The sequence below is a fragment of the Coloeus monedula genome, assembly GCF_965178545.1.
Source record: "Coloeus monedula genome assembly, chromosome: 11".
In the NCBI taxonomy this organism is placed as follows: domain Eukaryota; kingdom Metazoa; phylum Chordata; class Aves; order Passeriformes; family Corvidae; genus Coloeus; species Coloeus monedula.
This window is the reverse complement of record NC_138791.1, coordinates 14,618,019-14,635,630: the sequence shown is the minus strand read 5'-3', so window position 1 is coordinate 14,635,630 and position 17,612 is coordinate 14,618,019. Positions and strand designations below refer to the sequence as shown.

At 48.9% G+C, this 17,612-nt stretch overlaps 1 protein-coding gene across 1 annotated transcript in view; it reads left to right on the top strand.

The window, feature by feature from the left end:
- PRICKLE2 (prickle planar cell polarity protein 2) overlaps positions 1 to 15,211 on the top strand; it is a gene marked incomplete at both ends in the record, with an annotated part of 107,373 nt that extends 92,162 nt beyond the window's left edge. The window contains 3 exons of the mRNA XM_082288524.1: positions 635 to 821; positions 3,187 to 4,050; positions 14,343 to 15,211. Of these exons, the coding sequence (XP_082144650.1) occupies positions 635 to 821; positions 3,187 to 4,050; positions 14,343 to 15,211 (1,920 nt within the window). The remainder of the gene's footprint in view (positions 1 to 634; positions 822 to 3,186; positions 4,051 to 14,342) is intronic.
- Positions 15,212 to 17,612: the final 2,401 nt, after the last annotated feature.

Sequence of the window (17,612 nt, the reverse complement as noted above, 5' to 3'; positions counted from 1 at the left end):
TGAAGACATTTTAGATGGCTGCTTCTCCAAGTCATCCTTAACAGTGCTCTGTGCCTCAGTTTCCCCACTGGTATAATGACTGCAATCACCTTTATAAGCACCCAGGCTGGGGTAGCAGCAAGATGAGGAGCCAAGGTAGCTCCATCTTTTCTCCTCTCTAGAGAGCTGCCACTTCTCCTTGTGTTTTTGCTCATCCTTTGTGGTCAGGTCCCTGTTTCCGAGATGGGTAAATGTGTTCCAGTAAGCAGCTGCTCTGTTCTTCAGAAGTCCACCAGATCGATAGGTTGTATATAAGTTAGTTTATTATCCTGATCAACCTCTCCAGTTGATGGATGAGCTTATGAGCACATTACTGCAGCTCTGCCTTAACACTTTGTAGTCTGGGCACTAATGCACTTCTGAGGAATTTGCATTTTAATGGATTTTTCTAAGAAATGATGGGTGCCCCTGCCACAAACCAAACCATGGGAGTTTCCCATGCAAGACTGGGGAAGTTAGCTGTAAAATTTGGAGGTTGCATCAACAAAGGGGCACAGCTGCCATGCACTGGACTGGAGACACAAAGGTTGGTGTCTGCATCCCAGGTTCCTTTTCTGACCAACTCTGCTCCACGCTTGTGTGTTTTTTCCCCCAGATCATTTTTGCCGACGAGTGCACTGAGGCCGAAGGGAGGCACTGGCACATGAAGCATTTCTGCTGTTTTGAGTGCGAGACAGTTCTGGGGGGGCAGCGCTACATCATGAAGGATGGGAGGCCCTACTGCTGCAGCTGCTTTGAGTCCCTGTACGCCGAGTACTGTGACACCTGCGCCCAGCACATCGGTATGTGCAGGAGGGCAGCGGGCACAGCGCTGCTGGGGAGCTTGCTGCTGACAAGAGCTGTTGCGTTAAGTCCTTGACAACACTGTGGGGCTGCGGGCAGGACTATGCATGGCTGGGGCAACCAAATGTGCTTATGCCTCTCTCCCATCCCACCAAGGAGGTAACATGGTAATTTATTTGATTAAACCACTGTTTATCCCCCTTTTTGTAGTCAGAGAGGGGACAATTATCAGAGGGCAACCTCAGCAGCAATGGCAGCCAGTGAAAGCTTTCTCTGGCATAATAAAATTTCTCTGGCATGTTTTTTTCCCTTTAAATCGCATTTTCCTGTAAGCAGCCTGGCTCTTCGACTCAGATTCTTCCCATCCAAGCTTGCCAAAGGATCACATGATTTGATGAGCTACTGTCAGAAAAGATGCTTGTTCATTAGGCATCATTATTGTTTCTGAGCCTTTTTCAATCAATTTGCAGATAGATGTTCTCAGACAGAAATAAATAATGCATCAGGGTCAATTTATGTTTCTAGAACAGTGATTTAAAATGCACTTCATTCAAGGGGCTAGCTGTCCGCAAGCTGGGTGGGCTGGGAAGCACCTTGCTACTCTCCCCAGCCCCCTTTGCCACTTGGCTGAGCACCATGAACACACAGGCAGCCCTTCCTTTGTCCATAGAGGTGAGCTCACATGTTCAAATATTTCATGTGCTGCAGGGGAAAAAGAAAACAACCATTTTGCTCTTGTGCAGCAGCCAGATGGCACAGGGAGGGGAGGCTCAGGGTTTCGGTGGAGCACTTGGAGGATGTGTCTGCTGTGACCTGCAGCACATCCTTTCCAAAAGCTCAGCTGCAGAACAGTGAAGAAGCAGCTGTTAATGCTTCTTGCATGGTCCCTTCCTTTGTGCTTCTCCCATCTGCTGTCCTTCACTCCAACTGGCCTGCTGGAGCCTGCTGACTGTCAGGTTTTCAGGGTAAAATGTCTGGTTTTGTCCATATTTGCACATTTCTAGCAAAGGAGGGACTGCAACCATTTTGCTTCAAGTCGCTCATAGTAGTGAACTGAGCACTGTGCCTACAAGCTACATAAATCATAAGAAGTAGGAAGTGATTCTTACATAAGAAGTAAGCATGTGATTAAGTCTTGTAAGGCTTGGGTTGGTGAGGATGAAGTAAAGAGGCTGCCTTCCTTCCTCTGCAAGATGGCTTTGGGCAGTGGAAAAGGAGCTGGTAAAATCCCACCCACCATCTTGTCTCTCTTTTGCCCACAAGGGTAGCACTCCCATCTGTATAAAAGCATTTTGCTCACTATAAGGGGAGGAAAAAACCCGATTATACTAAACCTAATTTAGCCTGGAATAAAACAGACCATTAACATACTGTTCATTTATAAGTTACCTGGCAGCACTTGGCCCCATAGCGGGTGTGCAGGCACGTGCTGTGCACATGTGGGTGTGACACCCGCCGTGCCGGCCAGCCCACACTGTGCACTGCAGTTTCTCAGGGAATGAGGGCAACAAGGGCTTTGGCCAGGAACAGCAGCTTAAACAAGAGTGCAAACGTTGTAATTGAAACCTCAGGAGCTTTGCTCATGGCTCTGACTGAGAGCACTGTGCAGATGTTGCTCCTTGAGGTTTGGCTGGCGGGGGACAGTCTGACTGCATCAATTCCTTTACTGAACCCAAGGTGGACCTGGTGAAGCAACCCAGGAAATGTGGCTGGGTGCAAGGCAAGGGTGTGTGCTTGACCCCTGGGGCCAGCTCTTTCCATTCTCTTTTGGAGAAGCGGCCCCAGAAGCCAAAATAAAGTTAGGATGGGACCACAGTAGCAGCAAGGGACAGGGATGTCATCTGCTCTGTTACATACTTAACCAAGGCAGCACAAATTCCTCATTATGGTTTAGTTGGAGGCTTTTTTTTTTTTTTTTTAATAAGCAGCATATTACTTTTACTTCAAGGACTTTTTGGAGAAGTTCTTGCATTCCTTTGCTTTATGATCGGAAATATCCCCATTTAATACAAAATAGCTTGAGGCATGGTTCTGCTGCCATTCCCAACACTGAGTAACTCCCAAGCAAAGGCCTGGAATTAGAATTGGGAGGAATTAAAAATGGGATTAACTTCATGCATCAGAGAAACCCTGAAAAAGGGCTTTCAAGCGAGGCTGAGTGCACATCACTCATAGGGGATCATAGGGTCATAGGATGGTTTGGGTTGGAAGAGACCTTAAAGGTAGTCTCATTCCAACTGCCCACCATCGACAGGGACACTTTCCACTAGACCAGGTTGCTCAAAAGCCCATCCAGCCTGACCTCGATGCAGGTGTTAAGTGCAGTGTTAGATGACCCTGACACTGTGTGTCTTCCCCCTCAAGGTATTGACCAGGGCCAGATGACATACGACGGCCAGCACTGGCACGCCACCGAGACCTGCTTTTGCTGCGCCCAGTGCAAGAAGTCACTGCTGGGACGGCCCTTCCTGCCCAAGCAGGGGCAGATCTTCTGCTCCAGGGCCTGCAGCATTGGTGATGACCCCAATGGCTCCGACTCCTCCGACTCAGCTTTCCAGAGCGCACGAGCCAAGGAATCCCGCCGCAGCGCCAAGATCGGCAAGAACAAGGCGAAGGGTGAGGAGGGTGCACGCAGCCCCTGCAACCAGCTGCAGGTCACCTCCAACCGTCTCTCTACCGACGTGGACCCGCTGTCCCTGCAGATGGATCTGCTGAGCCTGGCCAGCCAGACACCGAGCCTCAACAGGGACCACTTGTGGAGGAGCCGGGACGAGCTCTATCACTACGGGGGCAAAATGGAGCAAAGCCAGTCTCAAACCCCCTTGCAGCTTCTCAGCCAGTGCAACATAAGAACCTCCTATAACCCCACCCAGGTCCCAGGCTCACAGTCGGATTTATGGGCAAAACACTTCAGCAACCCAAAGAGGAGCTCTTCGCTGGCCATGAAGAGCCATGGTGGCAGCTTCATCCAGGACTGCAGAGAGGACTACTACTCAGGGAGGCTCCACTCACAGGAGAGCTACAGTGATATGTCCAACCAGAGCTTCCCAGAGACCAGAGGAAATCTCAAAGTCCCCAAGTATGAAGAGGAAGAGGAGGGTGGGATGCCAACGTCACAGTGCCGCACCCGTCACCCCATTAATGCCCTCAAGTTCACAGAGGATCTGACGCCCACTGAGCAGACCCCCCGAGGCTCCATGGAGTCCCTCGCACTCTCCAATGCTACAGGTATGTCACCTCTGCTCCTGCCACCCTGAGACTACCCCAGCACACCCTCCATGCAATTGAGTCCCTTGTGTTCCAGTGTCTTCCCAATGTGAGGGTGACCGACAACTTGGGGACCACCAAGTCTTAACAGTTGTCTGCCTGGTCCCAACAAGCCTAACAGTTCCTCTCCATTTGCTTGCTTGTTTACCAAGTGCAGGGCTTTATAGATGGCTGGCCTTTCTGTTCAGCTCAGAACAAATGTTTTCAAGCTCTTTAATCCTCCCTTTTGTGAAGAGAGGGGGGAAAATCAAGGCCACCTGCTAACGCAGAGGCAGATTCCAGCCTTCAGCATTTGAAGGACTGCTGTCAGCTGTCCTTGCGGGCTAAAAGTATTTTTAAGTGCTTTGAAATAGGCCCAGTTAACCCCTTTTGAATGTTATGCAGTCCTCAAGCACGTGACTAGTTAAAAGAAATTCCTCCCCCTCTATGTACACAGCTCTTTAATTCCTCTTCCCCAACCCCTTGGTAGAAACTGCAGGGAAAAGCCAGGCAAGATACTTGTCCCATCAGGCTGAGCCTGTTTCTCACGAGCACATCCCAGGGTCATATTTCTCAGTCCTCTCACCTCAGACATGTTTGGGTTTCACTCACGGCTGCAGGGATGGGTGTATGTGCACACATGTGTCTGTGTGCAGCTCTGGTCCACAGCTGGCACTGGGCAGGCTCCGTCCTTCCTGCAGCCTGCACTGCTTCACTCACCCACCACAGCTCCCAGGTCCCTCAGCGGAAAACTTCTCAGAAAAGAGAATACTGAGCCTGGTTTGCTCTCCAGAGAAACTGCCTTGCTTTTTTCTTTGTGGCTCCCCAGGATTTTTTCTGTTCCAGACAAGCATTGCTTGGATTTAGGCAGGTCCTGCATCTGAATGACTGCAAGATGGAGCCCTTCTGCCTTGTTGCTGGCAGGCAGTGGCCTGTGGGGTGTTTGTGCCTGGTCCTGAGGAACCCCCACAGGATGCTAGCAGTGGGTGGTGAGGATTGCCAAGCCCAAAGAGAGCTGAGCCTCCCCTGAATCCCAGTTCTGGGCTCTGCCCCACCTGGATGGACAGGTTTGCTCTGCTACGCCTGTGCCTTTTCACCCGCACCCAGGGTTTGGTGTGTTTGTTTAGCAAAGCTGCCAGCCCTATGCCAAGATGTGAAATGATCTCTGTTTCAGCCAGGATCTCCCTATCCAGCAAGTGGAAAAATGGGGGCAGAGGAGAAGCTAATGAGCTGGGAAGGGTTTTGCTTAAACAGCCTCAGATATACACAAAGGAGAAATAGATGTGAAATGGCGAGGGAATCGGGAATTGCTCTCCAAAACAGGGTTTCCCTAAGCAAAGCTCCACATTTCGAAAGCCTCTTGTGTTCCTGAAAACTTGCGTTGTGTAAACCCCATCAGTACAAAGAGTCTTGAGCAACACCAAGCTTGGATGAGCAATCCCTAAGCAGTGGAGGGGTTGTTGCATGCTTTGGAGCTGAAGTGTAACATATTATTGGGGATATACGTCAAGACACAGAAAATGTGGCAAGGCCTTCATATCAAAGTGAAAATCATTCTGCCTTTCATTTTAGAAACCCCTTTTTAAAATGCTGGGAGGAAGATGTTCCAAAGGCATCCATCCTCCATATGGAGCCAGAGTCTGAATTTTCCTCAGGGGCAGTGACTGCCTTAATGGCTTGCTGCTTTCTGGAGCAGATGTTCAGCATGATGGGGCTTGCAGTGAGTGTTCACTGTTCCTCTGCAGAGTGAGGTGATAATATTTTTATTAATGCGTAAGGTTCTAATAATTTTCCTTGCTCTGGGAGCTGGCTCAGCTGAGCTAGGAGCAACAGGCAGCTCCCCCAGGGCTATGCCTGCAATTATGGAGGACACAATTATCATCCCATTTAATTGGCAGTGTTTTGAGGACAGGGAGATTTGGTGACCTGGATGAGGTCTGTGAGAGAGCAGGTTTTTGGGCAGGTGATGTCAGGGCACAGCACTCCACTGCCTGGCTTTTTCCCATCCCTGCACTCCCTGCTGTGGCTGAGCAAGCTCCCCACAGAGCAGCCCCCAAACACAGCCCAGGGGTCTGGCTCATCCCATGTCCTCCACCCTGCATCCTCCAGTTCTGCTTTGCTGAAGCTCCCAGGCATCCACATACAAAGTCCCTTTGAGCTGCACAGTTGCTCCACCTTATAAAGTGAAATAATTAACACTGCATCCATCTAAGGTTTTATGGCATCGCTGAAAACATTCTGCTTTTTATAGGGAGCTGACGGGCAAACAGTCCCTGACCTGGAGAACACATGTTAAAAGCTGGTACCTCCCTCGCAGCAGATTTTGCTGTGATGTTTTTATTACGACTTAACTACTAATTAGCCAGAGACAATCAGTAATGCAGGTAACTCAGGGCTGTGCAGCAGTAATCCCTGTCCTTTGGCCGGAAGGCTGCCTGCCGTGAGCAGATGTTGTTCCCTGTAATATTTCAGGGTCAGTCATTGTGTCAGCCATTTCGGGGTCAAGATCTACATGACCCCAATCTCCTGCAAAACCCCAGGTTTCTACCTTATCAAAAGGGCTCTGTTTAATCACTTTAAAGCCAATTCCTATGCGTTAGTAAAGAGGTGAGACACCGTGTTAATCCTGGGCATGTGCCCTTACAGTGCTGGGTTGTGCTCTGCTGTCACCATGGGCAGCAGTGCGCCAGAAGACACGCAAGTGGCAGAGGTGGCTGTGACCCTCCTTGTGCTCTGTGTTGAGGCTTGAATTAGGTGGGAGTGTCTCTGCTGCCCTGTGCTTTGCGCTTGTGTAATTGCCACAAATGCTGATGGGATTTAAGCACATCCGCTGGCAAAGGGCAGTCTCCTGCGGGTGGAAGGCATCTCTCCTTCCCTTCCATGTCTCTATTTGAAAATCCCTATTCTGCCATCAGCTGAAGGCTACAGCAGACTCCAATCTGCTACAGCTTCTTGGAGACTGTATCCTCCTGCACTACATGGCCATTAGATGGAGAAGCAAAAAGGAAACAATTTCTCAGCCTGTTTTCCAAGAGAGAGCTAATTTTTGCAGATTTTCTTTTATACTATCTTTTATATTGTGCTTCCTTTGTCTACTTTTGGGGGTTTTGGGTGGTTTGTTTTTTTTTAATGGCAGTAACAAGAACAAAAACCAGTGGATCCTATAGCAGTGTTTGCCTTGTAGCTAGCTCCCTGTATTAAGCAACTGGGATGATGTTAAGATGGAATTTGTCCAAGAAGGTTTGCTCATGATAAAAAGCCTGATTCTACCAGGGGTTAATCACTTCCCAGAAGATACTCAGTCCATCAGCCCAGCTCCCTGTGTTTGTGTTTCTCTCCAGAAAGGTTTTGCAGTCACTGCATGTGCTTGGCAGTGGAGTTAGAAATCAAGAGCTGATCTCTGCTGATTCCAAGCAGTTATTTCCACAAAATGACAGCTGGTCAAATGGCCCACTTAAGAAAGTACCTGCAAGCTAAATGTTGTTCTCTAGGAACAATGTCTTTGTGTGCTGCTTGCAGAGAGCAGGAGCCCTCTGGAGGTAGAAGTCACTTTGAATGGTGACACTGCTGTATGCAAAAAGAGAAACAGATTTTAAGGATTCCTTGCGAAAATGAGTTTGGGTGAGGGGAGCATCTGTCACAGGCATAAATCCAGTTTAAAAATATGTTAAAGTGGTGCTGTTACAGGGTGGAATGTGATTTCACTTGTATGGTACACACTGCTCCTGTCATCTGTGTTGTGTGATGCCCAGAGACCCCAAATAGTTTGTTTTTCCAGGACTAGACAACAACTGTTGATATACCCAGAAAGTGGAGAGAACAGGGCTGATCCCTGCATGTTTGAGCTGCAGTGACCTGACAGCATCATCTGTCTCCAGTCCCTTTTCTTCCTCTGCCTGCAGAGGAGCTAAAAGCTGCAGGGCAGGTGAGGGTAAGAACAAGCCCTGACTAAGGGCCCAGGTTGCATTTTCTGGAGAGACATTAATTAACCCAGCCTCTCCTGCACTGGGAGCTTGGGAGCAGCTCCTGAACACCCTCAGGGATGGCAGTGAGGGGTCTGGATTCTGGTCTCCCTTCCCGTGTCCTCAGTACCACTGCATCCCATGGGTGTTCCTCTCTCCCCTGGGCTGGAGAGGGCAGCTGCCTTGAGTGCTCCAGCTGAGTTATGCAATCCAGAAAATGACACATTGGCTGTTCTGAGTTTTCCTATGAAAAAAGGAGGCTCCCAGCTCTCCACCATATTCTTATCACTCTCTTTCCTCCAAACTGCTTCCAAGTTGGAAGACGAGATCCCTGGGAGAAATTCTTGAAATTTTGAGGCACAGGTATAACATTCCCTAATTCAAGCCAGATAATTTCAAAACCAATGTGAAGATAAAGGTTTTCCACCCCAAAGACCCAGTGCCAAACCACTGTAAAACTGTCAAGAACATTTCTTCTCTCCCTCACTTGCCTTTTGCCACTCAACAGTGGGAGGTTTCGTGTGCCTGCTGCAGAGGCCAACCTCCTGCCTGTCTTCAACCCTTCAGTGTCACACATGTGACATGTGTGGGTCTGCAGAGCATGTGGGGTAATGCAAACCGAGGGAGAACCGAAATGGACTTCTGGAAGGAGATGTTATTGGGGGAAGCAATAGCACATCATCTGCAACATGGCTTGTTGGCCATCAGCTGGGGAGGGTGCAGGAGATGGGACTGCTGATAAAGGAGCTATAGGGGGGGCTTCTAGGTTAAAATACAACCCTTTTCCCAGCAGCACCCACATAGGGACTTCTTTTCACCAAGCTGGAAGGGACTAATTGGGTGGGAAATAACCAATGACATCTATGAGTTGTACATGGGGACACCATGGGAGGCTGATGGGACTGTGACCCACTTGCTGGGGGCTCTGCCTTCCCCCCAAATTGTTTACTTACCATGATTTCCAGTTACATAAAGGTTCTGCTTTATTTCTGCATGCCCTGAGGTTGCTCAGAAGTGAGATGGGGCTGGGCTATAAACAAAGCTCTGTGCAGGCTGTTTCTCCTTAAACTTCTTTTTAGTTCTAGAAGCTGACCTTGAAATAAACCCTGTTTGAGGGGTGGTGAGGATGCCTGATACTGTGTGAGAGAGAAGCCTGTGGCACAGGGGGCCAGACACAAGAGATGCCATGCTGTCCCCTCCTATGCATCTATAGCTGCATTTAAACACTGGCTGTCGGGGCTGGGTGCTAGGTTTTGGTGCTGGCAGGCACCTCTGTGGGGCTCTGTGGTGAGAGCTGTGATGCACAGGTGTGTGTGTCCGCTGTGATAAATATAAAGGCAAGAAGCAAGTGTCAGCACAGCCTTGTTTGTTTGCAATATCCTATGTCAGGATATTCTGCATTCCATGGGTGATGCTCTCCTGCAGTGGGATGCTGGCTCACCCCATGTTAGCACAGCTTCATGGGGAGTTTGATTTATTGGGGGCTGGGAGCTGCTTCCCCTCACGGGGGGCTCCATTCCCAGCCTCACACCCAGCCCACGTGCTCTCTGCAGCCTCTCTGATGTCATTTGCCAAGTGCTTTAATAATTCATAATTAACGCAACTTGCAGCCCCTGTTTAGCAAAGCACACAATGGGATTTAAGTGCCTCTTAGTGCTTTGTTGTGGCAAGGTTGTAGAGGTGATGTTCACGAGGGGCATCTTTGTGCTGTTACTTTGCTTATTTGGGTGTTATTTCCCATGGCAGTGTTTATGGGATAAACATGGTTCTCAGTAGAGGTGGGGAAGGACTTCAGAGGGTATGGTACAATGTGTTCTTAGTGAACCTGAATGTTAATGAGACACCTGCTTGGTTTTCTCAGCACTGCAGCTAGCTCCAGTTCTATATCGAGCACCCACAGCCAAGCTGCAGCTTTCCCTTGTGCTCATTGGAAAAGCGTCTGTTTCCATGGCTCCAGGGTGAAATATTGAGCCTGGCAGCCCCATGCAGTGGAGAGCAGTGGCAGAAAAATCTGCTCTGTCTACGTGTGCTGCAGTGTTGGCACCAGTCTGGCTCCAGGACAGCCACTGGCTGAAGCACCATGCCAGAGGCAGCAGTGACATCTCTTCCAGTGCATGAGTCTCTGGAGCAGCCAACAATGGATGTGTCTCAGAGCATTGTGCAGAAGTAAATTTTGGTGGGATCAGCACATTATCCCTGGGTTTGCACCCTTGGAATGGTCTTTGTGATGTGGTAACAACCATCCCACACCATGGGCCAGAGCAGGGCTCCTGCTCCCTTGGATGGCCTTGGGAAACAGGTTCTCAGATTTCTTAGTTAGGAGAAAGTCAGGGCTGCATGGTGGGGTCTCACCATGTGTGCTCTTCCAGACTGAGGCTCTCTTGGATTATTAGTTGTGTTCCCAGATGAAGCACTTCATTAAGAGGGAGCTGCAACAGCTGTACTTAAATACTGGTAGCTCAAGAAGATGGGGCCTCATGGATAGGTGTAGCTCTGGAATGGCAAATGACCTCAAGAGACAAGGGTTGGTGCCACCTTCACCCCATCCAGGGCAGTGTGGGACCAGGAATCTGAAGACACCCTGCATGTGCATGGGTACCCACTGCCTTTGGGTGCCAGGGAAATCCTCCAGCACCAGAGCCTGCCCCAGTCACCTTCTGCTGTGATTACACAGGAAGAGTTTTCTTCTGAAACTTTCCTTGCAGGAGTCAGCAGACCTGGAGAATAATGTGTTCCCTCCTCTTTGCAAGCATTTTTTTCTGCATTTGAGGGTTGTTACTATATCCCATTCAGCCTTGTCTCCTCTAGACTAAACAACCTCTGCTCTTTCAAACTTTGTTCCCAGGTTACGTTTTCTAGATGAAATTTTTTTAGACAAATGGTTATTGCTATCTCCTGATCTCACTGAGGTCAGACTGGAACACTCCTGGCTTGTTCCCACTATGCCCCTGAGGTCTTGTGGCTCCATAGGGAGGGACATTTAGAGACCTTAGACTAATCTGGGCCTAGCCCCACTCACGATGCCGTGGCATAAATGTAAAATTCAGCTGGGAAACACTTTTGTGTTCTGCAAGGATTGTAGATTGCATCCTGGACCTGGAACCTGCTGTGGGCACCATAAAAGCCATGCAGAGCTCAGCTGGAAAAGCACAGCTTTGCTCCTGAGTGAGTGGAATAAATCCTTCACTGTCACCATGAGTAGGTAAAATGAAGTTTCCCTCTCCCAGCCACACAGCTTGCTGGGTCACTTCCAAGTGTGGCTCCCAAAAAAAAGACTTGTGCATGTGCAGCCTACCCAGTCTACCTAGGAAGACACATTTTACCCCTCAGCATGGAGCCTTTTCCACTCTGTCATATGGAGAAATGAAGCCATTGGATGTTGGAGTGGCTTTACACCAGCCTCCTGAGCATGGGCTCCATCACACCCCAAGTTCTGTGTGCTGGCAATGGTGATGGACATATTCAGTGCTGGATTCCTCTTACAATCAGCATTTTCCCAGCAAATCAAGATCTTAGAATGTTTGTGCTTAATTATAATCAAGCTGTCTGAATGATCAGCCAGAAACATCCCCTGGACTGATTAAACCTCGCACTCCAAGCATGAGCCATTCACATGGTCACAGAATCCTTGTCTGAACTCACTGCCCTGTGCTGACTTCCAAGGGGAAAAGACTAAAGCACTCATGGGTGTCTGGTGGAAGTATGTGAGGGACTGGAGACCCCTGTCCTGCACAAACTAAACCAGTGAAGCTCTGGCTCTGCCCTTCCCAAGCTGGAGCACCTCACTTACCACAACTTGCTTCCCTCCAGGTTGTCCTGCTTGATCTTGGCCACATCATTCTGCCTGTGATGTGAAGGATGCAGATGTGTCTTGTTTAATTGAAAACACTGTATCACTCTTGCCATGTCTCCAGAGCCTGTGCCTAGACACTTTATTTTTCTTGCTGGATGCAGGACCACAGAAGGGAGATGGATGGCTGTGAGGGGCAGCTGAGACCTGTGGGTACTATCTGATATGGCTGGCGCTGAGAGCAAAGCACCAGCTCAGCCCACATCCCTGTGAGTGGGACACGGTCGGCCCCTTTTTAATGATGTTGCCAAAATCAATCTGTTGATGTCACAGAAGCATCCTGTGGTGTTGGAGCTGTATTTCTGCACAGCACTGCTGTTGCTCGTTCTTTTTGCTGAGCTGCACCGGCTCCCTTAATGAAGGGCTGCATAAATATCACCGAGGGCTCATTTTCCTTGGTGTCAGCTATTGTCTGACAGATCTGATTAAGGCCACATTGGACTGTCAACAGCCATGATTCTCATTGTGATCAGCTCTGCCAGCAGTCCCACTGTTGCTCTGGCTTTTCAGGAAGTCTTTGCGCATGTTACCGAGTTGCTCTTCCCCCCCCAGGGGCTGCTGGGCTCCTCCACAGTGGCACAGGAGGGACATGGGGAGCAGCACCTGATGTGGCAAATGCCTTCACTGGGTTCACAGGCAGAAGATAGCAGCTCCAGCAAGGAGGAGAAACATAATGGGAGTGTGGAGTGTGGGTGGACAGGTCTTCAGAGGGGACAGGAAGTCCATCCAGGGCTTTTTCCAAAGGGCAGTGGGCAGTGTTGGGCTTGGTTACTCAAAATCAGTGTGACTTAGGGAGGAAAAAAGAAAGCATAAAGTTGACTTGAAAAGTGTGTCCTTTTTGAAACAAAACATGGCTTTTCCTTCTGTCAGCTTCTCCTTCTTCCTGTGGTGTTCAGGGATCACCTTCACTTTACCTTCCTCTGTAATCATAAACTTCAGAAACACCCCCATTAACAGCAGAAAAGCAAAGGAGCTGGGACTCAGGGAACAAAACCAAACCAGGTGAGGGCCAGTAGTGGCCAAAGCTCTCCAGGTGCCACCAAGGGTAGGGTTTGGAAAACCTTGCCCAGCTTTGCAGGATCTGTTGATCTTTTTAAGGCTGAGCCCAAGAAAACTCTGAAGCAGCTCATGAATAGGGTTAGTGACAGCAACCCTTGTTCTTGCTCAGGTTTAGCAGCAATAGCTAATGCCAAAAAGCAGCTGAGCTCTTGATGAAATGCAGGCAGCTTTTGTTGAGGGAAAAAGGGCTTTATTCTTGAACTGTGGGCTGGGTTGTTATTTTTTATAATTAATTTACAAAGTCATAAATTCTCAGTGATTGCATAAAGTCTGTGCGTCATTTTGGAAATTCTGCTGATGGTGCACAGCTCTCTGTGTTGGGTCTGCAGCGGGGTGTTGTCGGAGAGGGACGGAGAAGGGTGCCAAAGCAAACACTCTGCGTTTGATTTGGGATGAAACAGATTTCCTTTGAAATAACTTGCGAAACATCTTGTCCTGAGCTTGCGATGCAACCACTGACTGCTGCCAGTTGTCAAGCCAACAGGGAGATAGAAAATAATCAGGAAACACCCATAAAACAAGCCAAGGACTAGGGCACTATGGAGTGCACTGAGTTTCTTGTTGACAGGTAGGTGCTGAGCAGACACCTCACTTCTTCCTTGCTGCCAGGTGAAGGCTTCCTGGGCTGAAGGAAAGCATTTTACAGGAGCTCAGGGCTTGTCGGCACATTGGAGAGATCCAATGGGTCACCTTCCCAAGCAAGGCAGCCCATCAAGCTGGAGCTCATGTTTCTAGCTCCTGCCCATGCACAACTCCCTGGATATCTGCAGGGATAGTCTGACCCTCACACTGTCCTGCTGCTCACAGGGAGCTCCAGCAGACCCTCTGGTGCTCAGGCATTTCCTTGCTTCCAGGGAAACCCAACTGTAACTTCAGTCTCTCCACAGGTGTCATTCAGGGGACCTGTAAAGTGCAGCATAGTGACAACCCTGAATTAAGTCAGCGGCCCTGTTTTCATCTGCCCCTGATATTGTTTTGTCCTCCAAAATGTGTTGTCATTGCAGAGGCTGTGGGGGCTGGATCATGGCACCCTAGTTAGCTCAGCATGCAGGAGGCCTCAGGTTACCTCTGATGCATGATTTCTCCCTGGCGTTGCTGGTTATTCCTATCAAGTCGCAGACAGTGTAGACATATGGGAAAGGAAGTCGTGAAAAGCAGTTTGGAGTCCAACTCAAAACACCTTAAATTGGTGTGATTTCCGCAAAGGAGGAACTGCCTGCTCTTTAAAAAAAAATATAAGTCCTCCTCTTAAAAAGGGCTCTTCAGGACAGGATCGTACCACTGAGTTACTTTTTAAAGCAAAAGTCTTGGGCCAAAACCAGCCTCCACCCTGCATCTCTGCTGACAGAAAATTCTTTCTTAACTTCTTTTTTTTTTTTTCCCTTTGCCCTTTTCCTGCAAAGGCCTCTCAGCAGATGGTGGAGCCAAGCGCCAGGAGCACCTCTCCCGGTTCTCCATGCCTGACCTGAGCAAAGACTCAGGCATGAACGTCTCAGAGAAAATGAGCAACATGGGCACCCTGAACTCCTCCATGCAGTTCCGCAGCGCTGAGTCCGTGCGCAGCCTGCTGTCGGTGCAGCAGTACCAGGACACAGAGCCCACCCTGCACGACCTCGCCAGCCCCCTCGGCTATCGAGAGCGGCCGTCGCACGGACGGATGCACCAGAGCTTTGACTATGGCAGCGGGGTGCCCGGGGGCAAGCTGGGGGCACAGGAGATCCCAAGGCACACACCCATGAGCGAGCGCATGCGCCGGAGAAGCACTCTCCGGGATGATGACCAGCACTATCGCCTGCACCGGCCCCGGCGGTCCCGGCGGTCCCGCTCGGACAACGCCCTGCACCTGGCCAGTGAGCAGTGCTACCGCCTGAAGGAGAGACCTTTGCTCCGAGCCAGGGATGACTACGACCCGTTCATGCACCAGAGGAGCTGCAGGGAGACAGTGGAGCAGGGTCCCCGCAGGGATGTCTACGGCCACTGTCCCCGGACGGTGTCGGATCTTGCCTTGCAGAACCACTTGGGTGAGAGATGGGGGCCCTACTTCACCGAATACGACTGGTGCTCCACCTGCTCCTCCTCTTCAGAGTCTGACAATGAGGGCTATTTCCTCGGGGAGCCGATTCCGCAGCCTGCCCGCCTCCGGTATGTGACCAGCGAGGAGCTGCTGCACAAGTACGGCTCATACAGCATGCCCAAGTCTTCCACGGTGGGGGCCAGAGGACAATTGCACAGCCGGAAAAGACAGAAGAGCAAGAACTGTATCATATCCTAATGGCATCCTTGCCAGGCACCTTGGGAGAATGTAAATTAATTCACAATCTTGCACTGTTTTAGATCGTGTAAGTGCTTTTATTGTAAGAAAAAAAAGGCCCGAAGGGTAGGGATTTATAAGAAGGTTGTAGACTGGCTTGTATAAATAGTCATAATCCTGGGCATGGTGAATATATTTTGCACATATTACTTTGGAGATACTAATTTTAAAGGTTCACTTTAGCCTGTAATATTTACCTAGTAGTTTCTCTTCCTTCTCCCAGATACCGCCACCCCGTTGAGCTCTGTTTGTCTGTACATTTTGGTTGCCACTGTTGACTCTCAGCATCAGTTTGCTGGTTGCTTTTGCTTTCCACCATGATTTTGTTTTCCATTAGCCATGTTGGTAGGTGATTTGTCTCTTGGACAGTGTGGGAGCCTAAGTTATTTCCACAATTGTTGTAAATGCGATGTAAATGAGAGTTTGGAGAAAATATTTTTGTATTTTGTAATATCAGAGGAATTTCTATATCCTAAGAGTCACTGGGAAAATGCATGCATGTTCAGAATTGTTTTCAGTCAGAGCTAACCAAACAGTGCTTTGGACACCCTTTCCATTTCATCATCAAACGCCTTAATTATTCAGTGAGAGTTTGCGTTTTCATTGGTTTTGAGGGGTTTTTTTTGTTTTAACATTGTTTTGGTTTTTTTGGTTTTTCCTGTTCATTTGTTTTGATCCTGGTCAATAAACAGAACGTTTTCTGATTCATTAAATCTTGATGAGGCCTCGGTGGCATTTTGAAGCCTGTGATTTGCAGGTACACTCCATCAGTCAGATACAGGAACCCTGACAAAAGCTGCAAAAGGGACTTTTTAGAAATTATAATTATTATTATTATTACCATTACATAGGAAAGAACAGAACTACCAAATGTCTGCAACATTGTAAATTACCAAAGCCAGAGAAGGAATTTCACGCCTCTGTAGAGAACGCTGAAGTTACTAAACATTGAACTATTATTTGGAGTAAATAAAGTGTAAATGGTGCAATTGTGTGATGTCAGCATGATGTTGTTTTGAATATAGACTTGTTTTATGGTGCTTTAGTCTCCTGGGTTATGTTGACTGCTGTTCATTACCAAGTGGAAGTCTCAGTATTGCCTCTTGCCTAACACATATGAGAACACCTGCAAACTGCTCCCCATGGGCCCCTCCTGCCCTGCAAGATGCCCTTGCCCCTCAGGGGCTGTTTGTGGCCAGGGCTTGTCCCCTGGGGGGCCAGGACAGCCCCTCGCTGTGGCAGAGGGCCCCTACATAGGGCTCAGCTGTGTTGTATTATGGTGGAATGTGAGTTTGTTCTCTTGTGTGCTTTAATCCATTAGGGTTCTGCCATCCCAGCTGCAAGCCAAGGCCAGGTTGTCTCAGTGCTTCCCAGAAAGGAGCAAGTTTGCAAAAGAGGCTCTTGGCACCCAAAGCACCTGAGGGGCTTAAGATAAGGCTGGGCTTTGAGCCACAGGAGGGCTGAGAGCTTAACCAGCTGCATTGCCCTTGCCCCATGTGCTGCTGGCACCTCAGGGTGTCCCTGCACCTTGAGGCCAGCCCCTCCCTACACCCTGGGAATGTGGATCCTGGTGCAGGGATGGCACTGGCAGCCTTGGGCACACACAGGGACACCTCCATGCCTCCTCAAAGCAGCAGAAAAATCTGGAAGATGGATGTCTCCATACCACAGACTATTGCTAGGAATTTTTTGTTGTTTGTAAAGGACAATGTGATAATTATTATTCCTTTAAAAAGAAAAAAAAAAGAAATGATACTTAAATATATTTAAAAAAAAATGTTTTTTCCAGTTGGAATAAACGGAAGTATTCATCCAAAGGGAAGAGTCTCGTGTATGTTTTTTGCTCTTAAGGAGTGTTGGTAAATTGTGAGTAGAAAATTTGATTTTCACTGAGCTAGTCTTGCAATAGAAGCACAAGAACCAGCTCAGCTCCATCCTTGACATGGTTTTGGTGGGCAGGGAAAGCTGGTGGAGGAACATCTCCTGCACACCACACACCTTCCCCAGGGCTGGTGACCTGGTGTGGTACCCCCTGGACCCATTATTTGTTGTTTAAAAAGCCACATCATAGATTCATTAGGGTTGGAAAAAACCTCTAAAGTCATTGAGCAAGAGCAACCCACCATGTTCACCACTAAAGGATATCCCCAAGAGCCACATCCTCACAGCTTTTGAACATTTCCAGGTTGTCTTCAAATCTTCACCTGGTAATAGCCAGCACAGCTCAGCTGAAATCCCTGCTGGGCCTCTGGCATGCTGGGGGAGACTATTAACCTGAAATTTTTAAGTAACAGCCTTTCCTTAGAAGTTCACAGATTTTTCTATGTTTTCTAAAATAGACCTGCCAAGCTGGATAGGGGTA